The 21368-nt window shown below is 48.6% G+C and overlaps 1 protein-coding gene across 1 annotated transcript; it reads left to right on the forward strand.

The window, feature by feature from the left end:
- Positions 1-74: 74 nt before the first annotated feature.
- Positions 75-17752, forward strand: UBE2R2 (ubiquitin conjugating enzyme E2 R2). The gene is made up of 5 exons (XM_083155380.1): positions 75-784; positions 11923-12009; positions 12584-12681; positions 16017-16151; positions 16343-17752. The coding sequence occupies exons 1-5, from the start codon at positions 608-610 to the stop codon at positions 16560-16562; spliced, it is 717 nt and encodes a 238-aa protein (XP_083011506.1). The 5' UTR covers positions 75-607; the 3' UTR covers positions 16563-17752.
- The last annotated feature ends 3616 nt before the right edge of the window (positions 17753-21368 follow it).

The raw sequence follows: 21368 nt of genomic DNA on the forward strand, positions 1-21368 counted from the left end.
TCACAGACATGACACACATGTTACTAAGGGCCCCGCCCACTCCCCCTCCTCCCTGGGCGGCGTCGTGATGTCACCGCGTCCGTGACGTCACAAAAGGAACTGCTAGAGCCCCGCTCGGGTCCAGCTGGGAGCCCGGAGAGAGGAGTCAGTGACCCCGGAGCGCAAAGCTCTCACCCGCCTGCCCGCTTCCCGCAGCCATCGCCCCACAGCCCGGCCGCAGTCACCGGCCTCACGTCCCGGCACACAGGCAGGCCTGAGGGGGCACCGAGGCCTTGTCCTTCCCCGTCCCGGCAGAGTGCCCGGAGAGGTGCCCAGGAGGCCGCCAAGCCCCGGCTGGGAGTGCTGAGAGGGCCCCACCGACAGCCACAGCAGCCCCTGGAGGCCCAGAGTGTGGGGAGAGGCCCCCATACTATCCACCACAGGGAGGAGACCCCAAGAGCTGACACTCACTGGCTGCTGGAGACTAAGGCCGCTGTTCCTGCATTACAGAGGGCTATCCTGTGTTCCTGGCACTGCTGACCCGGAGAGAAGTCCCAAGTACCTGTGCCTTTCTCAGGTCCAGCACCGGCCCCCTACCCCCCCTTCCCCTCCCCCCATCCCCCCTATCATGGCCCAGCAACCGATGACCAGCTCACAGAAGGCCCTGATGCTGGAGCTGAAGTCGCTGCAGGAGGAGCCGGTCGAGGGGTTCCGCATCACTCTGGTAGACGAGAGCGACCTGTACAACTGGGAGGTGGCCATCTTCGGGCCCCCCAATACTCTCTACGAAGGGGGGTACTTCAAGGTGAGTATGGCGCTGCTTGTACCCCTCCACATTGGTATATACAGGTTACAGCCCCCCCAATATAGTTCCGCAGGTCACTGCCCCCAAAACATACCGTTGTAGGATGGGTGACCATGGCTCGGGGTGTATTCCATACAGCTGCCCATGTAGTGGGGTATAGGGGTTACCCTCGGGGCACAGTTCTGTTATTACAGTATATATGAGGAACAGGCGTGTGTGACCTATATACACGTATGTGGAGGATGTTTGGTATTCAGGTGTTTGTAGGTGTTGTGATGAAATGTTTCTGTACACCTCTAGTCACTGACTGGTGGTACCTGCTTCGCTGACACCGGGGCGGATGCCGTTGCGACATCACTCGCAGAACTTGTTTCCTATTTAAACCGGCATTAAATATAGAGGAACGTGAGCACCCTGTTTATTGTTTACCCCTGAAGATCATTGTGATCCTGTTGAGCCAGTGGCTTCCCAGAAGCTGCGCTGGTCTCGCCTGAGTCCTTTTGTAAGATGTCTCTGCACCATGCGAGCTGGCCACCAATGCGGGCCCTCACTGTTGCTGGCGCGAGCGTGGCCCCTGCCTGTGGCAGCGATATCTGCGCTGTGGACTCAACGCTCCTGACCGTTGTTGTAAGACATTTTATATAGGTAAACAACTGATATCATAGGGTTAGGCCCCTACAGATCCCTCCTTACCAGCCCAATTTAGTTGGGGGCTACTCTTTGCACCTGTTGACTCTAAAGGGGGCGATAAATCATCTGAAAAGTGCCATATGGTATGTGAGTCACCTCTGACCGGATGCGCGGTCCTGAGCGCATAGTATCTGATCCGGAGATAGTCATGGCTGCCGCATGGTTTTGTTGGATCCCTCAGCCAGGACTGTGCTTGCATACGATACATCGTATATGATCCTAGCCACTGGTCCGATGCGATTTCTCGCCCCAATCCTTAGAATCCTTACCAGAGGAGGATCCCATTCTGAAGGAATACATTTAATTTGTAATTTGTGCTCATTAGCTGGTAAGTTGTTGCCCAACTCTCGTCAAGAATTATCTTGCTCTCACCCCCCCCCCCTTAATAAAGAATGGTAGGGATCGAGCGGACTCAATTCCTTGTGATGTTGCGCACATATCCGCTAGTAATGACAGGGCTCGTACAGTGTAAGCAGTGCACTTTTGAGGTGCGGGGCAAAATATGATGTAGGGGAAGCACCGATTGGTGACTATTAAATCCACCTGGTTATGGTATAAATGGTAGACAATGATTTGGTCGACTACTAATGGTTGACAGTGACTAGGTCGATACTTTTACATGGTCGACATACCGAAGGTCGACACAAACCTATGGTTGACATGTGTTTCGCACGTTTTTGGTGTCTTACCACATGGACATGGTATAATACACTTTTAACACCGCACAAATAACTCTTGTCGATCCTGGGTTGTTGCCAGGTCGGCGTACGGTGTGTAAGTGCCATTTCAAATATCCCAGGTCCAGCAACCCGGTAATTTGTTCTGAGATATAAGAAGTTATTCCCGGCTGGGCAGTGTGACTGGGTAACCATGTGTCCTGCTTATTTCTCTGGAGGAGGCAGCAGCATCACTGCAGTTCTGCCCCCGCCTGACGTGCTGTCAATATGTCCCACCCCCCGATGACCTCAGCGACCTGGCAATAAGCCAGGTCACTGTGAGCAACTAAACACCACAAATACCGGGCCGCTCCTGGGATGGACCCGTTCCTGAATCTTTGGTGGTACCCAGCATTTACAATGTGAAAGGGGTATTGGTGTACTGCGTCCCCTCGCATGGCTCGCTGTTCTTGCCATGCTTCGGGCACGCTGCACACTATTGTATTCCCACTCTATGCCCACTCGCGTAGTAAAGTATGGAAAACCACCTTTAAAAAACAAAACTAATGTCGACCTTATTTGTGTCGCAATTTTTTCCAATTCGACCTTGGGTATGTTGACCATTTCAAGTTGTCGACCTAGTGACTGTCAGCCTATACATTGTCTACCCAGTGACTGCATGCCGTCCCCCTCCACCTTATCCTAGTGTAATTCCTTCCGGTATAGGGAGTGCTATGGTTGTGCTCCATCCCACCACAAGGCCCAGTAAGTGGGGGTTAGTGAGCCGGACCAGTCCGCATTCATAACCTGCAGGGACCTCAGTTAGGCCCTCTGTGAAACCATCTGCTGGGTGCAGTGAGACTCTTTATAGTATTAGTTCTTTATTATTGCGTAGTTCTGTGTAGTGAAAGCTGGTGATGTCACTAGTGATGGGTACACTGTGGGCTTGTGTAATGACAATATAATCTGCACTAGGCCCGTGCTTCACGGTGTTGGAATGTTGCTGCATTGTTGTGTGTTTCCACGCCGTCGCTTACCAGCTCTTCATCGTTGCCAATAGCTGGGAGTCATGTGCTAACGTGGTTCTACAATTGTGTCCTCTTTAAGCACCAGTAACTGCAGCGAGTTCTCACATGTCAGCCTTAAAATATGACCTCTTGTAAGGAGCAACTGTTTGTATCGCGCTAGCCTAGTGGTGTCCACGCTGGGTGCCGCGGGGCACTTGCGGTGGTGCCACGGGTTCTGTGCTCCAGGGCCAAATCAAATTATTTGGGTATGGATCTTGGGGAAAAGGTCGACATAAGCATTTCACCTTTTGAAAGTGGCAACTATCAAAATAGGTCGACATGGACACTGTATAAGTGTACCTCGCGTGGCTCACTGCGCTCGCTATGCTTAGGGCACACTGTTATCGTCTCCCTGTATGCCTACTGGGAAGGAAAACTATGGTATAGTAAAGTTGGTTTAAAAAAAAAAAAAAAACAGAAAAACTCACGTCAACCTTTTGCATGGTCAACTTTTTGATTGTTGACCTACACCAGTGGTCTTCAACCTTAATTGGTCATGGTAGCTATTCGAGACCAAATGAACCAACTGAAGAGCTACTAAAAAATTTTGCAAAATAAAATTTGCCTAATAAATGAAAAATGCCCCTTACACATTATGCCACACACCATAATGCTTATTACACATTATGCCACACACCGCAATGCTGCTGCCACAATGTGCCCCGCACCGCAATGCCCCTGACACAAAATGCTGCACACTGTCCCACAGTAAGGCTTCTTATTCATTTTCAAATTACCTGCTTGTTGCCAGGTAAGTCAATGCTCGCTGCCAGGGGGTTTTATGGTATTAGATGTAGCTTTGAAGACAGCTTCAGAAGTGGGATCAGCGCTAAGTGCTCCTGGCACTTCTGGTTAATGCTGCAGGAACAGTCTGTGGTAACAAACATTACATTTTTACCCACAGGCCATGTGAAATATTTATTTGTTTGAGCATGTGTTTTAAATACTTTGTTTAAAGTAAATATTGTTTTTGGTAAATTATATGCTTTAATTTTGATGCAAAGCTTGCCATGAAAACTGGTAACAAACGTTACGTGGAAAGGACATTTTAATGGAATGGAGCCTGCAGTGCTGTGCTCCCTGTCAGACACTAGAGGTCATATTTAAGGTCTAGCGCCTGTCTCCTCCGAAGCGGTGGAGGAGTGATTGAGCCACCCGGATTGTTGTAGAAAGCTGCCAGTAGCTTGTGAGTCCTGGGTTGACGACCACTAGACACAATCCACCTACCGACCACATAACCATTATTTGTAGTCAGTTTGGTAGACACATTCAGTGCTGGCAGCTGCCAATCAGAATATATATGTGGGCAAACTGGAGCCCACATATACTGACTGTTAAGGGCCCTACACAGAGAGATTTGTGCCAGAGATTCAAAATGGGAGATTCAGGATGAGAGATTTCAAATCTCTCAGTGTTTAGGCAACTTCAGAGGAATAAAAAAAGTCCCCAAACTGAAATAATGGGTTGGACTATAATAGAAAAATAATGTAAAAACCGGCGTGCGGTTCCCCCCACATGTATCGCCAACCCCAGGCTCTCTTGAGTTTCTCAAATACCAGAGGGAAGAAATTAATAAGGTCCCCCTATATTCAAGAATCCAGCACCGGGCTCTTGGGCCAGTCCTTGTTCCCAAAATAAGGGGGACAAAAGGAGTTAGGGGTCCCCCGTATTTTGGAAACAAGCACCGGGCCCAAACAGCCATAGAAACATAGAATTTGACGGCAGATAAGAACCACTTCTTTCTTTCTACTCCTGATACCTCTCCCTATGCAACCAAGCATCTGACTTGCCTTCTTCATTGCTTTGTTACGTTGCCTACCTGCTTTTAAGTCCCCTGAAATGGTGACACCTAGATCCCTCTCTTCCCCATCAGGTTAATGCCACAGCCGGGGGATACTTATTATATAAGGTCCCGTGGCCAAAGCATTACCTCTGTGGCTGGTCAGCCCGGGCCATATCCCTGGGGGAGTGGGGAACAACCCAATAAATGGGTTGTCCCCTACCCCCTCCTCCAGGGTGCCACTGGCCCGGGCTGAAGCCTGAGGCTGTCCCTGGCGCTTTAGGGCAGAGTGCCAGGCTGATAATTAATAAAATCATTAGTGGCATAGTCATTCTTTCCCCTCCCCCCAGACAAATCGGTGGTGGCTAGTGTCGTGTCCTGTGTTTGTCGTCCCCCCCCCCCCCCCCCCGCAAGGCAATAAACAAACAAGTTTAACCACTGGTGGCTAGCTGTTGTTGAGCTACACATCCCAGCATGCCCTGCTACAGTTTTACTATTTGGCCATGCTAAAACTGATGCAGGGCATGCTGGGATGTGTAGTTCAACAGCTGGACTGCCATGGTTAACCATCACTGCCCTATACTCTGATTCTTCTAGCACTCTGGTCTGTATCCCAGTCCTGAGATACAGGCCAGACTGTGCTAGAGGCCCAAAAGCAGAGCGTGGCCCCCCAGGCAGGAGAGAGTAGCTGCACAGGGTTTGAAAGCTGCAGGATGCTAGAATAATCAATGATTAGTTTGTAGAGGTTGACTGTAGGCCAGGTTGATTAATAATGGGTTTGTAGAGATATAGACGTACTGTAGGTGCACCTTAGGGTTCCATTGAGACTCCAGTGCAGTAGTAAAGGTTTTTAGAGCATTTTGGTCCTGCTGGTAGGAACCAATAGTGGACTAGGCGAATGACTAGTGGATGCAAATGTAAAATTTTTTTTATTATTATTATGGGTAAGGTAATTATGTGACATCTAGATGCAGCATTTCATAAGATGCACATAACCAGCTTCCTAATAAAAAGCAAAAAATACTGCATCCAAGTTTGCCGGCTTCAAGATGGCCGCCATACTGGTGACATACCCTAAAAAGGTTTCCCCCACTCCCATATTTGGATATACTGGCTATAAATGGGGGTTTCCACACCTATGGGTGACCCTGTAGTGTGCACAAAATGGCTGCCTCACTTGGTGCATTCATGGGCAGAATGGAATGGATAACCCAAAATGGCTGCCACACCCTATGTATTATCTCAATGGTTTCTGTGTTATCCGCACATATAAACCTCTGTATTGCAGTCGGGCGCCTGATCGTGATTCCATTGTTGCTATGTTCATGTGTGGAAAGCTGTAAGTGCTGGGTGCCCAAATTGCACTTTTTGGTCGGGTATAGCTGTTTTATGTGGCCAAACCTGACACTTATCGATGCGTTAAAAGAGCAATTGAATAGCGATCTTCCAGCACTTGGAGATCTGGTGGGCCTAACAATTGACTCCCCTGGGCTGTCTGTAAAGCGCATTGAGACCTTTGGGGGGGGGGGTTTAAATAGGGCCTCTTTTCTGTGGGTACACTTTGCCTATACTTCCAACACTGAGACTGAATTCTGATCAATTTATCTACTGGGTGTTTTTTTTTTTTTTAAACAAAATAATTTGGTTCACTTTTTACCCTAAATCTACAAAAGTAATTTGTCTTTAAGGGTGGCTGTAGTGTGGTGAGGTGTGAATTAAACTTGCCCATGGTCGCGTGACAGCCCCCCCCCCCCCCCCCCCCCCTGGTTGTATACATTCAGGACTGCACTGTAGATTTGAGCCTCCTGCACAGGATGCAGCAATGTAGATGTAATAACAGCCTTGCAGTGTAAGAGGGAGATGTCCTCCGTTTTACCTCTGTTAGGAATATAACACCACTGCGGTCAGTGACAAGGGACAGTAGATATGTTGGTGTAATACTGTAGCTGCACATAACCCTCTTGGTGCTTCTCAGACTGTTCTCCTGGCACCACGGTTGCAGGACCTTTTGCAGTTTGGGTTTAGCTCTGTGTACGTGTGCCCGCGGCCTGCCTCATGTCCGTCCTCTCTATGCCCCACAGGACACTCTGCGGTGTGAGCTTATCTCTGTGTACGTGTACCCGCGGCCTGCCTCATGTCCGTCCTCTCTATGCCCCACAGGACACTCTGCGGTGTGAGCTTATCTCTGTGTACGTGTACCCGCGGCCTGCCTCATGTCCGTCCTCTCTATGCCCCACAGGACACTCTGCAGTCTGGGCTTAGCTTGGTGTACGTGTGCCCACGGCCTGCCTCATGTCCGTCCTCTCTATGCCTAACAGGACACTCTGCGGTGTGAGCTTATCTCTGTGTACGTGTACCCGCGGCCTGCCTCATGTCCGTCCTCTCTATGACCCACAAGACACTCTGCAGTGTGGGCTTAGCTCGGTGTACGTGTGCCCGCGGCCTGCCTTATGTCCGTCCTCTCTAGTAGTACGTTTATTTCTAAGGCGCCGCAAAGTGTCCGCGGCGCCGTACATAGCAAACAAATTACAAGGTAACGTACAGGGTGTGTTGATAAAATACAGCAAAAATAGGGGTATAGCTGGTAGAACTAAAATCAGCATCAGTTTTGAAGTAGGTGTCGAAATTGTCGAGGAGACTGAAGATGAAGTAGAGGAAGGGAAGAACAGGACAGGAGCACAGGTGAGGTAAAGAGGTAGGGTGAGGAAGGAGGGCCCTACTTATAAGAGTTAACAGACTAAAAGGAGGTGGGTGGGTGGCCAAACGAAAAACAATAGGATATGTAGGAACGGATGTAGGGGTAGGGTAGGCAGGATAGGAGGAGCAAAAGAGGTTAGGAGGAGGGATAGGCTAGTTGGAAAAAAATGGGTTTTGAGGGAGCGTTTGAAGGAGGTAAGGGAATCAGAAAGCCTGATGGGTGGCGGGAGGTTGTTCCAGTGCAGGGGGGCAGCGCGAGAGAAGTCTTGGACACGGGAGTGGGAGGAGGTGATTAGGTGAGAGGTCAGCGATGGAGCGAAGAGGACGGGAGGGAGTGTGGATAGAGATCAGTGAAGAGAGGTAAGGAGCGGTGGAGGAGGAGAGAGCCTTGTAGGTGGTGGTGAGGAGTTTAAAGAGAACTCGGAAAGGAATGGGGAGCCAGTGAAGAGATAGACAGAGGGGGGAGGCGGAGGTAGAGCGGCGGGAGAGGAAGATGAGCCTAGCAGCAGTGTTAAGAATGGATTGGAGAGGTGCGAGGTGGGTGAGAGGTAGCCCATAGAGAAGGATGTTGCAGTAGTCAAGGCGGGAGATGACAAGAGAGTGAATGAGAATTGTAGTCGCGTCAGTGGAGAGGAATGGTCTGATGCGTGAGATGTTGTGTAGGTGAAAGCGGCAAGACTGTGAGAACGAATGATGACACAGAGACAGCGCGTATGGTCGGTAGAGGTGATCTTGGCTTCACCAATGCTGATGGAGATAGTGGGAGAAGAGGGGATGTTCGGGGGATGGAAGATTAAAGGTTCAGTTTTAGTTTCAGGAAGCGTTGGGTTATCCAGGCTGAGATGGCCGTGAGGCATTCGGAGACCTTGGACAGGAGTGATGGGGATAAGTCGGGGGAGGAGAGATAGATTAGGGTATCATCAGCATAAAGGTGGTAATGGAAACCATAGGAGCTGATGAGGGTGCCCAGAGAGGTGGTGTAGAGGGAGAAGAGGAGAGGGCCAAGGACTGACCCTTGGGGAACACCAACTGGCTGCGGGGTAGTAGGAGAGGAGGAGCTCGGAGTGGAGACAGAGAAGGAGCGATCGGAGAGGTATGAGGTGAACCAGGAGAAGACCGTGCCAGTGATGCCAAAGGAGTGGAGGGTGTTGAGCAGGAGAGGGTGGTCAACAGTGTCAAAGGCAGCCGACAGATCAAGCTGCATGAGGATAAAGAGGCCTTTGGATTTAGCCGATAGTAGATCGTTAGTGACTTTGGTCAGGGCAGTTTCAGTGGAATGTAAAGGGCGGAACCCGGATTGGAGGGGGTCTAGAATGGAGTTGGCAGTAAGGTGGCTTAGGAGACAATTATAGGTCAGACGTTCTAGGAGCTTGGAGGCAAAAGGGAGGAGGAAGATGGGCCTGTAGTTGGATGGAGAGTTGGGGCCCAGATTTTTTTTTTTTTTGAGAATTGGGGAGACAAGAGCGTGTTTGTAGGGGAAGATCCCAGAGGATAGGGAAAGATTAAAGAGGTGAGCCAGGTGAGAGCAGACTGACGGACTGAGACGACGGATAATATTGGAGGGGATAGGATCGCCCCACTCTCTATGCCCCACAGGACAATCTGCAGTGTGAGCTTCGCTCTGTGTACGTGTGCCCACGGCCTGCCTCATGTCCATCCTCTCTATGCCCTACAGGACCTTCTGCAGTGTGAGCTAAGCTCTGTGTACGTGTGCCCACGGCCTGCCTCACGTCCGTCCTCTCTCTATGCCCCACAGGACACTCTGCAGTGTGGGCTTAGCTCTGTGTATGTGTGCCCGCGGCCTGCCTCACGTCCGTCCTCTCTATGCCCTACAGGACCTTCTGCATTGTGAGCTTAGCTCTGTGTATGTGTGCCCACGGCCTGCCTCACATCCGTCCTCTCTATGCCCCACAGGACAATCTGCAGTGTGAGCTTAGCTCTGTGTATGTGTGCCCGCGGCCTGCCTCACGTCCGTCCTCTCTATGCCCTACAGGACCTTCTGCATTGTAAGCTTAGCTCTGTGTATGTGTGCCCGCGGCCTGCCTCACGTCCGTCCTCTCTATGCCCCACAGGACCATCTGCAGTGTTGGCTTAGGTGCCATCTATGGGTGATGTGCTCTGTTGCAGCTACAGCAGTAGGGAGCAGCCCCTCCACCCACTGGTGTTGCGCCGGGAAGGATCTGGCATCCTCTGAATGCCGCCATGATAATGATTGACAGCTGGCATGCCTTGCTGCACTTGGGAACACTATAACGTTCCTAGTTGAAGTTGACCTGGATGGTAAATTGTGGAAAAGTAAAAAAATTAATTATAAATCTCAAACCTGTATCCACAAAGTTGACCTATAATCCATATCCTGCCCCAACACCCCCCGCCACCCCAGTAAGAAGTTGAGCCTTAGAACAGTGGCTCCCACTAACATCCTGTCTGATGCACGGTCCTGTGAGAATCACATCGGAGACTGAAGAAGCATTTCTTGTGTGTGTGTGTGTGTGTGTGTGTGTGTGTGTGTGTGTGTGTGTGTGTGTCGCATTGATCAATCTTTTTTTTTTTTTTTTTTTTTTTTTTTTTAACCATGAATTGAGGCAAATTGAACAATGGTGGTTTTTCACATAAAGTGCCAAATTAGATGTGAGCCTCCTGGGAAGTTGCCTGGGGGAATAGGATGCGACTTCCCCCCTCGGAGAGGTGATCTGGTGTATGGGGGCCTTTTTAAGCCCTACTGACGACCTGTGTGCTGGGAGTTGCAGGTCTAACGATGGATCTTATGTGACGTTACACACAGATCTATCATGTGTCTGCCGAGGAAATCATGACACGATCTGGATCGTCCTGACGTGCATGGCCAGCTTTAGTCCCTGCGGCCGATATCATTCTTAAGGCCCCCATACACTATGCGATATGGGAACGATTTCACCCGATTCGGATGAATGAGGCTGTGAAATCGGCCCAAATCGCACTTGTAGACATCCCGTCCGATGTGCACATCGGGTCGGGAGGTCGGACCGGCTGCACAGAAGATTTGCGAAATCTTATGTGCAGCCCGGAGCCGTGCGGGGGACAGCAGCGGGCGGAGGATGCCGGCTTATAGAGAGCTGAGCAGGGGAGGAGGAAGATGTTGTGGTGAGGTGACAGCCGGAGCAGGGCGGCGGGCAGGGAGAACTTGAAGACGCAGGCTGCCGGGCAGCGCCGCAGTGGCGGGACCCGGGAGGAACAGATAACTTGGAAAAAAAAAATGCCCATAGAGATGACTGGCAAGCCATTGATTGGCTGAGACCTCTCAGCCAATCAGCGATTGGCTGAGACCTCTCAGCCAATCAGCGATTGGCTGAGAGGTCTCAGCCAATCAATGGCTTGCCAGTCATTTGTATGGGCGTTTTTTTTTTTTTCTTTCTTTCAAGTTATCTGTTCCTCCTGGCTCCCGCCGCTGCCTGGCAGCCTGCGTCTTCAAGTGCTACCTGCTCCCGCGGTCACCTCACCGCAACAGCTTCCTCCTGCCCGGCTCCCTATGCAGCCTCCCCCTGCTCGGCTCTCAATTAGCCGGCATCCCCCGCCCACTGCTGTCCCCCGCACGGCTCCCTCCTCCTGCAGCTCCCCGGGACTGCATATTATAAATCCATGCGATTTATCATATGCAAACCTTGGCACCTCAAGTGCCTAATGCGGGGTACACACCAGGACGACCCGCTCACGATGCACATCGTGAGCGGGTCGTCAGTGTCTCGTCCGACCCGCTCACGATGACGCGGGAGGGCACGACCCGCTCACGATGTGCACCGTGAGCGGGTCCGATCCGATGGCGACCCGCACCCGGTTCTATGGTCGTCATTGAGATCCTACCTGCAGCAGGTAGGATCTCAATAACGACCGACCGACCCGCGGGACCGCGCATCGGATCGGAATCGCTCCACACCAGGTCAGAAAAGGGCCCAATCAGCACACAATCTACATCCGATTGATCGGAATTGGATCTAGATTGTGCTGATCGGGCCCTAGTCGTCCTGGTGTGTACCTAGCATATTTGTGTAGCCCCCTCCCGGGGAGCTGCAGGGGAAATCAGGTCTGACTTGTCCCTTCTAGACATGCACCTAAGAATTATCTTATTAATGTCCTGTAACATGTCCGCAGTCATTCTGTTATTGTGGTGGTGGGGGGGATTAATGAAATGAAGCTCCCCTTAGTATTTGTTGTGTTACCATATTTCCAATGATCTTATGTCACTGACCGCGTCTCTGTTCTCTATTTCAGGCTCACATAAAGTTCCCCATAGATTACCCCTACTCTCCTCCGACTTTCCGGTTCCTCACAAAGATGTGGCACCCCAATATTTATGAGGTAAGGTCGCCCCTTGTTCTCAGTTGCTTCTCAGACCTGTAATGTGCATATAGTAATGAGGTGTATCAGCCAATCGGGGCTCCAGGGGCAATGCGGAGGCAGATGCCTCGTGGGGTTGCAGCATATCGATGTCCTTAGAAACCCATACAGTCCACTCTGAATGAATAGGTCCCTTGCATAGCTGGTCTCTGTCCACCAGAGGGCAACCTTTGTGTGCAGTGGACAAGCCTATAAGGAAGGGTCAGCTCTGTTGACGAGCAAATCCTTCTTGGCAGAGGAGAGGTACAATCTCTGGGAATAATAAATTGGTAACCTGCACGTTGTGTGCGTTATTGTGTCAGAGGTAATCCTTCCCCCCGCTGTCTACTCTCTATTCCTCGCACCCATCCTTTACCCAAGCTGGAGCCCTTGTGGCTGCAATGTTCAGATCATCCCACCCCAGAGCACTATGGGTACTGCAATACATTGACCCTCTTTAGATGTGATGGAGGAAGGAGACTGAGGGCCAGTGACTGTCCATTAATGCGCTACTGACAACTGGTCTGACTCTTTGGGTGCTTTTCCTTCTCTCTAGAATGGGGACGTCTGTATCTCCATCCTTCACCCGCCTGTCGATGACCCACAGAGTGGAGAGTTACCATCAGAGAGGTGGAACCCAACCCAGAATGTCAGGTGAGAGGACCTAGCCGCTTGTACCAGACTGTAATGAGCTTTCTTGCTCTGTACCCTGAGTAACCTGCCGCGCCGTGACCAATCGGCTGGCTGCATTTCTGTGTGCTGCGTTGTATGTATAAGTCCTATAAGTGTCTAACCCAGGGTTGGGTGGAAAAAATGTTATACATATATATTTTTTAACATTTTTGGGGTTTAAACCAATTGAAGGTACTTGTGTACAATCACAGCTCCCACGATGTCCATCGCATAGTAAAAAATCGCATCGCATGCGATTTTTAACAGAAATGTATCCAAATGCATTGAAATTAGTATGAAACATGTTCAATGGCCCCCAAATGTAATTTTTCAGGCTGTACCACCCCCACTATCAACGCGAACCCGAAGCGTGGCGAGCGCAGCGAGCCCGCGAGGGGCGGCGGTACGCGTCCTACGACCTTTTCATACCCCCACTATCCACGTCGGCGTGGAGTTGAGAATAGAAAGTGTGGCGAGCGCAGCGAGCCACCGAGCCCGAAGCGTGGCGAGCGCACACGGATACCTTCACAGGTAAATGCGTCCCCTCGCGGGCTTCACAGGTGTCCGCGGCCCCTCGCGGGCCTCGCCACACTTTTTATTCTCGACTCCACGCTGACGTGGATAGTGGGGGTATGAAAAGGTCATAGGATGCGTACCGCCGCCCCTCGCGGGCTCGCTGCGCTCGCCATGCTTCGGGTTCGCGTTGATAGTGGGGGTGGTACAGCCTGAAAAATTACATTTGGGGGCCATTGAACATGTTTGATACTAATTTCAATGCATTTGGCTGCATTTCTGTTAAAAATCACATGCGATCGCATGCTATTTTTTAAATGCATAAAAACTGCAAAAATCGCATGCCACTACATATGGCATGCGATGGGAGCCGTTAAAAGTACATAAGTACCCAATTGAATTTTTTTTCTTCTGCATTTAATGTTTTTATGAAGAAAAACCATGTTTTATTGCTTTCTGATATTAACCATTTGAGTGCCAATGGAATCTGTTTAAAATGGGTGTGAAAAAGTGCCAAGGAAACCTTTTTATTAACACGGAGTGCCGACGTTGTTTTGAGATCCTCAAAATATCCAATATTTATTGGGTGCAATATTTAAACTTCAATGAATTGACTTGGCTGTATTTATTTATACTAAAGAACAGTTGCTGTGAGCGATGCTGGTATTTTGGGGATCATTTGCAGCAACGATGGTGCTCAAAGGGTTAACTATGCTGTGATACGATTTATTTGGAATCTTTCAATAGAACCAGTTGTAGGCTAAACATAATTAAAACGTGCAAAAGAACTTTTCAGAAAAATGCACACACACAAAAATAGAATAGCAGTAGCACTGGATATGTCACCCGATTTTGTATTGAAGCAAACCTGAAAATTTAAATCATGTGGTATTTCTTTGTGTAATGCTTGTTTAATGTGTTAGTGTTTACTCTTTTAAGAGTGTGTGGGTCTGTGTTTAACTTTATTATTTTTTTTCTCCCTGGAAATCTTGGGGGAGAAGCTTGATGCTAGGCAGATTTAGCACCTCACCTGATCAATCTCTCTATCTCGCGCGTGTGTGTGTGTGTGTGTGTGTGTGTGTGTGTGTGTGTGTGTGTGTGTGTGTGTGTGTGTGTGTGCGCTCTTTACTGCATTGGTTCACCTTACTTAATGAAGACCATAAGCAAAAAATGTCCAATACCAGGGAGGTTGTGCCTGTAGTCACAGCATATTAAAAATATAAAGTTTGAAACTTAATTTATTTTTTTGGTACTTGTTTCCTAGCACCGCGCCCAGATTTTCTACGTACGCTAACGTAGAAAATCTGTTTTTGTTTTTTTTGCATGAGATGCGATGCAATTTTTTTATTGTATAAGCACCCATACCATGAGATGTGATGGTACTTCATTTTAAAAGCACCCATGCACACCCCCACTATCCACGTCACCCGAAGCGTGGCGAACGCAGCGAGCCCCGCTGTTACGTGGAGTTGATTTTTACAAAGCGTGGCGAGCCACCGAGCCTGAAGCGCGGCTAGGGGCCACGGATTAGTTTACATGTATTCAGTAGCAGAAAAAAAGACGTAATAATGCCACTTTATAGGTCATTGGTACGACCTCATCTGGAATACTGTGTCCAGTTCTGGAGACCATATCTTCAGAAGGATATAAATACATTGGAGAGTGTACAAAGAAGGGCAACTAAAATGGTTCATGGCCTACATCACAAAACTTACCTGGATAGACTAAAGGATCTTAACATGTATAGTTTAGAGCAGAGAAGGGAAAGGGGGGCATGATAGAAATCTTCAAATATATCAAGGGTTTTAACATAGTACAGGTGGGAAATTTTCTTCAAAGGAAAAGTTGTAATAGAACAAGAGGACATGCACTGACACTGGAGGGAGGTAGGTTCAGGGGAAATGTTAGAAAGAATTACTTCACAGAAAGGGTAGTGGATAAGTGGAATAGCCTCCCATCAGAGGTGGTAGAGGCTAAGACAGTAGAACACTGTAAACATGCTTGGGATAGGCATATAAATATCCTTACAAAGAAATAAGGATTAAAAAAGGTTTAGATTACCTGAAGGGTAAAAAAGGGGCAGACTAGATGGGCCAAATGGTTCCTATCTGCCGTCACATTCTATGTTTCTATTACGCGGGGCTCGCTGCGCTCGCCACACTTCATAAAATCAGCTCCACGCCGGCGTGGATAGTGGGGGTATGAAAAGGTCGGGAGGACGCGTAACCGCGTCCCCTCGTGGGGCTAGCTGCACTCTCCACGTTTAGGGGTAAAATGGATAGTGACAGTGTGCATGGGTGCATTTAAAATGGAGTACCATCACATCTCATGGTATAGGTGCTTATACAATGAAAAATCCCATCGCATTGCACAGACAAATTGCATGCAATGCAATTTCACTACGCAGAATAGCCCACTAAGCAAATAGCTTAGTGGGCGCTGTGCTAGAAAACAAGTACCGTTTTTTTTTTTATTTGTTTAAACAAAGGTGGTTTAGAACAGTGGTCCTCAACCTCGTTTCTCAGGGCCGCCCCAACGGTGCACGTTGCTGCTTGAACTATTTTCTACCGGAGACGTTTCTTTTTCGTGTGATAGTTTGGGGATAGTTATAATGTTTCACACAAGGAAAGAATGTAAAAACTGATCACTCTCATAGCAGCTGCTTCTGCTGTAACCCTCCAATTTCTGATCTCCCATTTTGTAGTATTAAACTGCTTTATTGGGATTTTAACTCTATTTTAGCTATGTTCTTTTCTTGGACTCTGAAACGCCTAATAAACAAATATCCTGCTCTCTCCCCCCAGGACCATCTTACTCAGTGTGATTTCACTGCTCAACGAACCAAACACCTTCTCCCCGGCCAACGTAGATGCTTCAGTCATGTTTAGGAAATGGAGAGACAGTAAAGGCAAAGACAAGGAGTATGCGGAGATAATCAGGTAATTGGGGCAGCTACCTGGGGCGTCTCTGCTTCTCCCACTCGGTGTACCATACCCAAATAGAACGGCTTGTGACAGAACTCCCAGGTTCAGGTCCTTGCACTACTAATGTGCTGTGATTATTTCTGCTGGCGTCTGTAATTGTTAGTGGAAACTGCCTGGTTCTAACGCTCCTCTCATTCCTGGTACAGGAAGCAAGTGTCCGCGACTAAGGCGGAAGCGGAGAAAGATGGCGTGAAAGTTCCCACCACACTGGCGGAATACTGCATTAAAACCAAAGTGCCTTCTAGCGATAACAGCTCAGACTTGCTCTACGATGACCTATACGACGATGACATAGATGACGAAGACGAGGAGGAAGAGGACGCCGACTGCTACGACGACGACGATTCTGGGAACGAGGAGTCGTGATGCTCTCGCGCCTGTGGTCTTTCCCTTCTCACGGCCTGACCCTTAGACCTTCCTGCGCTTCATCCCTCGGCCTCTCCTCCTGCCCTTCTCTGCTGACTCAGGCCACCAATGGAGTATAACGGTCTAGCGGATATCCTGCTGTAGGATACAAGCACCGGCCAGTTGCACACTTGTGGACTTTGCTCCAATTTTTTTTTTTTTTCTTACGGACCTGTCGCGGAGATCCAAGGGATGGGAAGACGGCACCTCACGGAATCTCTGAAGTTCTTGTACGCGGCACCGAGCTACTTGTGTCTGCACAAAACTTTTTTTTTTTTTTACGTTTTATTTCTTAGGAATCGCTCTCCTGTTTATATACCTATAAGACTTGTTTGAAAAAAGAGGAGGAGAAAAAAAAAACATAAAAAAAAAAAATATATATAACAAACTGGAACTGACAGTAACTTTTTGTTTTTTGATTTAAGTTTAAACCCCCACACAGGGACGTTTTCAGCCAGAGAAGGCCCCTTCTCTCTTCTAATTCCCTTCTATCCTGAGGGGGACGCTGGCTTTTGGGATACATTGCAAACTCCATGCCCACGATACGAGCGCTGGAGATATCGCTATAGGTTACCGCCAAGGTCTAGCTCCACGTTTTTTGCAGTAATCACGTGTGTACAATGTTATGTTTACCTCAGCCAAAACCCCCCCACCCCCTTCAAGGTATAAACCTGTGACGAGGCTGCAATCACAACATGGCGTCTCCTCGCCGCTGCGGGAGCCGGAGTACGCTCTTACTACTGCTGCTGCTGTTTGTGCGGATTGGCTTATTTTTTTTTTATTTTTTTCTTTTATTTTTTTTTTCTTTCTGTGATGTCATTTAAAATTTTGAAAAATTATATATATATAAAGCTATAGAAAAAGCATTGTTTACAACAGAAAGATGCGTTCTAGTCTACGGCCCTAAACCGCGTTCGCTACATCCATTAGACTATCCGGAAGATGTCTGCGTGCAAGAGGTCATTGCTTTGCACTGTTTATCTTATTTTTTTTTCTTGTTTTTGTTTCTTATACTTTTAGCTTCTATTTTGTTTTGTATTTCCAGCACCCCATGTCACCCCGACAGTTGCAGGGCTCTTGTGGTATGTCTCTATGTGGGTGTCTCACTGTTGTAAAGCGGAAGAGGACAAATAAAGTCAAATGTGAAATTCCCGGAGGCTGGCGCTCTTTGATGTATAAATTGCGCACACCTGGGATTTGGGTGGTCCTTCGGCTGCTCTGGGCTACTACCGGCGTGCCACTTCCTGGTAGCCTAAATGGGAACAGGGTCAGCAGACTGCACACCATAGTGAAGAGTGGTGCTGCCTTGCTGAGAGTTGTGGTACTACGCACATGGTGGAGGTGCACTTTGCAATAATTTATTAATGTGTATACTATTGGTCATCAAACTGATATATCGCAGTAGTCTATGGCCATCTTAACGCTCTAGGGTTCACACCTGGGGCACAGAACCAGCCTGAAACCAGCCTGCTCCCCCCCCCCCCCCCCCAAAAAAAAGGGGCGTGTCACAAATGAAAGATGGGAGTGACATGTTTAAGTCTTCCTACTTCAAGGCGCAGCCATAACATTGGGTTTTAACCCCTCCTCCTTCTAGACATGTACATTTTTTTTTTTTTTTTTGCCTAGGATCAGCCCTCGCCACTTATATAAGCATGCTCCACCCTGTTACCCTCAGTCTTTTTCCTGTCTCCTCTGGAGAGCTAGGTATAGGTTTATTTTTTTCACTGTAGGCAAGTTGCTGCTGTGGCTGGACGGTAGATGGGGTTGGCGGCGCCTTACCCAGTTTTGTCAGCCCTGGCCGGAGGTTGGGCTTGGATTGGAACCTGGGCTGCATTCTCCCTCCTTCATTCTACTGGGATGGTAGTGGAGCAGAGGCCGGCCAGGAGGGGCATGCAGGGGCTGGACACACGCGCAGGGTCATTTCTGGGCGGGAGGCCTTGCGTTCCATGTGACACACTTCCGGTGCGACGGAGGACTGTGTCCTAATATGTGCGGGTCACTCAGCGGCTGCATGCGTTCCACATGACGCACTTCCGGGTGCTCGGCGGCGTCCTGTGTGCTGTTTAGGCACATGGGAGTTGTTTGTGGCTGCAGTCGTGAGACATGTCTGTGGAAAGGGAAGATCTCTCTGCTGCTAAGAGTTGTACTCTGCTGTCCAGGTAGGTCCTCCCTGAGGATGGGGTTTTTACTTATTGTACCTTATTTCAGTTAGTTTTTCTTGTTTATTTTAGTGTGGCGCCTGGCCCTAAGAAAAGAACACTCTTCTAAAACTTTCCTTTCATGTGATAAGGTGTTTACGGCTATAGAGGAAGAGAATGTCTGCAAGGAGGGTTCTAAAGATATTAATCCTGCATTGGATGCACCCTTACAATTATCTGATTTAATGAATTGGATGAAAAACTTTCCTTTCTAAAGAGGAATTTCCTAACCGTGGAAAGAGGTCTAGATCTCAAACCAGTATTGATCATGACATGGATTCTTATTCCCCAGTATTTTATGTCTGAAGATGAAGGGTCTCTTTCTGATACGGAGTCAGGAGAGATTCTGGAAGAAGACCGTCCATTCAAGATGAGAAGTTTCTGAAGTGGTGCTCTATCCCTAAAGTTGATGCGGCGGTAGCCAAAATCACTACAAAAACGATAGTTCGATAGCATTAAAATCTGGCGTAGCTATTGCCTCTGTATCCAGAGCACTCCGATCATGGTGTTCGTCCTTACAGGAGGATGTTCATGAAAGTCTCTAGAGAGTAGATTAGTAAAAATCTGGATTCTATTCTAGTGGCCATTGACTACATGTGTGAGGCCTCTCTAGATGTGTTTGATTTTTCTGCAAAATCAATGACATCTGGTATTATAGCTAGAAGAGCGTTATGGGTAAAAGCATGGGCGGCAGATGCTCATTCTAAAAACCGATTGGTAACCTTGCTGTTTGAAGGTGCATGTTTGTTTAGGCGAAAACTAGATGCCCTTATACAAATAGTTTCTGGTGGTAAATCAGACTGCCACAAGACAAAAGGGGTAAATTCCCATAATATTCTTCCAGACAATATTTTAGACAAGCAAGACGTTACAGACCAGGGTGTCTGTTTAGGGATAGATACTCTTCCAGATCAAGGGCATTTTCTTCCTCACCCTCCATGGCAGCCATTACTCTGGGTTATTTCCTCTTGCTCCTATGTTTAGACAGGTAGATTTGACTCCGCCCACCTTGGGTATATATCCTCCCCTTCCTCCATACCCTGCAGTCTTTTTCCTGTCTCAAAGTTTTAGGATAGGTAGATAGGTTTTTTATTTTGTGCCTGGCTTACCTCGTTTGCTGCAGCTATTGTCCCTGCGTGGCCAGGCTGCGGGGTGGCTCCCCGGGGGAAGAGGCACTCATCAGGCTGCGTCCTGCGCTGTGTGCCTGGAGCTGCTGCCAGACATCAGGCTGTGCCTGTGGCATCCACTTTGTCTGCCCCTCCATGCTGAGTCTTTGCTGGTACAGCTTTGGGATCAAGCGGCTCAGCGCTTCATGCTGGAGGTGGGCGGAAGCAGTGTGCTGGACTGTGCCCCGAGCATCTGGAACGCAAAAGCAGGAAGTAGCGCTCTGGAGGCTGGAACGCAAGGCGGAAGTGACGCGGCTGGCGTCCGGAAGTCGCTTCTGCGCAGGTGACTGGCGCTGGATTCAAAAACGCTGGATCTCACACACTATCTGAAGCTTGTATGCTGATTGAAGTGTAAAGTCTGCAGATGGATCCTGTAAGCGTTTCTACCCCCCCTGAAGCTGAAACTGCCATGGAGAGGTAAGCCCTCAGTGAGGCACTTGTATTACTACATGCTGTGCATAGCTTAGGGCAGTTAAGTGATAGGCTTTGTATCTGTCTGATCCTAGTGTGTCTAAAGCTTCTGGAAAGAAGAAGGCTAAATCCAAGAATTTGTCCAGTACTTGTATGCTATGTGACAAGGAATTCCCTCCTGAAAAGGATGTCCATATATGCAAGGGCTGCAGGCAGCCAGCAGAGGCACAGTCTTTAACCATGCTCCAGTTAATGGACTGGATGAAGAAATCCTTTGTTACTAAGGATGAGTTAAAGGATATGCAGGGGACTAAAAGAAATAGATCCCAAGTCAGCCTAGACTGTGCTGGTGATGATGATACAGATTCCTTGTTGTTGGTTCAGGATACAGATGATGATACTGGTGATGAATCTGGAGAGATTACTGAGAAAGAGAGATCATACAATCCTGATTTGGTTGATAATCTCCTAAAGTATGTTTACAAGGTTATGGACATTAAGGACATTAAGGATAAGGAGGAGGTCCGTGATGTTCTGTTTGAAGACAGGGTTGTCAAAACCAGAAACTTTCCGGTGCATAAAGTGCTTATGGACCTAATGGTTGGTCAGTTTCAGAAGGTGGACAGGAAGTCGAGTAACTTTAAGAGATTGGAACGGATGTTCCCAATTAAGGATGAAGCATTTGATGGTGTCAAAGACTACAATCCTTCTGGAGGATGGTGCTAGTCTCAAGGATAGTATGGATAAAAAAGCTGAGGGTGCACTGAAGAAAGTGCATGGCGCCTCAGCAGTATCCTTAAAAGCTGGAGTGGCTATGGCGTCAACTTCCAGGGCCTTAAGAGCGTGGGGCTCGTCCTTGGCCACTGATATTGAAGACAATGTGTCAAGACAGTATCTGGAAAGAAGCCTGACTGTCATGATGAAGGCCATTGATTTTCTGTGTGAAGCATCCCTGGATGTAGTAGAATACGCTGCTAAGTCTATGGCAGCGG

This window comes from Crinia signifera, chromosome 1 (genome assembly GCF_055691185.1).
Source record: "Crinia signifera chromosome 1, ASM5569118v1, whole genome shotgun sequence".
Taxonomy (NCBI): Eukaryota; Metazoa; Chordata; class Amphibia; order Anura; family Myobatrachidae; genus Crinia; species Crinia signifera.

Excerpts from the sequence above, each read along its gene's own strand:
- UBE2R2 (XM_083155380.1), top strand. The coding sequence starts at position 608 with ATGGCCCAGCAACCGATGACCAGCTCACAGAAGGCCCTGATGCTGGAG. Across the intron at positions 12,682-16,016 it reads AACCCAACCCAGAATGTCAG|GACCATCTTACTCAGTGTGA; the intron begins GTGAGAGGACCT and ends CTCTCCCCCCAG. Across the intron at positions 16,152-16,342 it reads GAGTATGCGGAGATAATCAG|GAAGCAAGTGTCCGCGACTA; the intron begins GTAATTGGGGCA and ends TTCCTGGTACAG.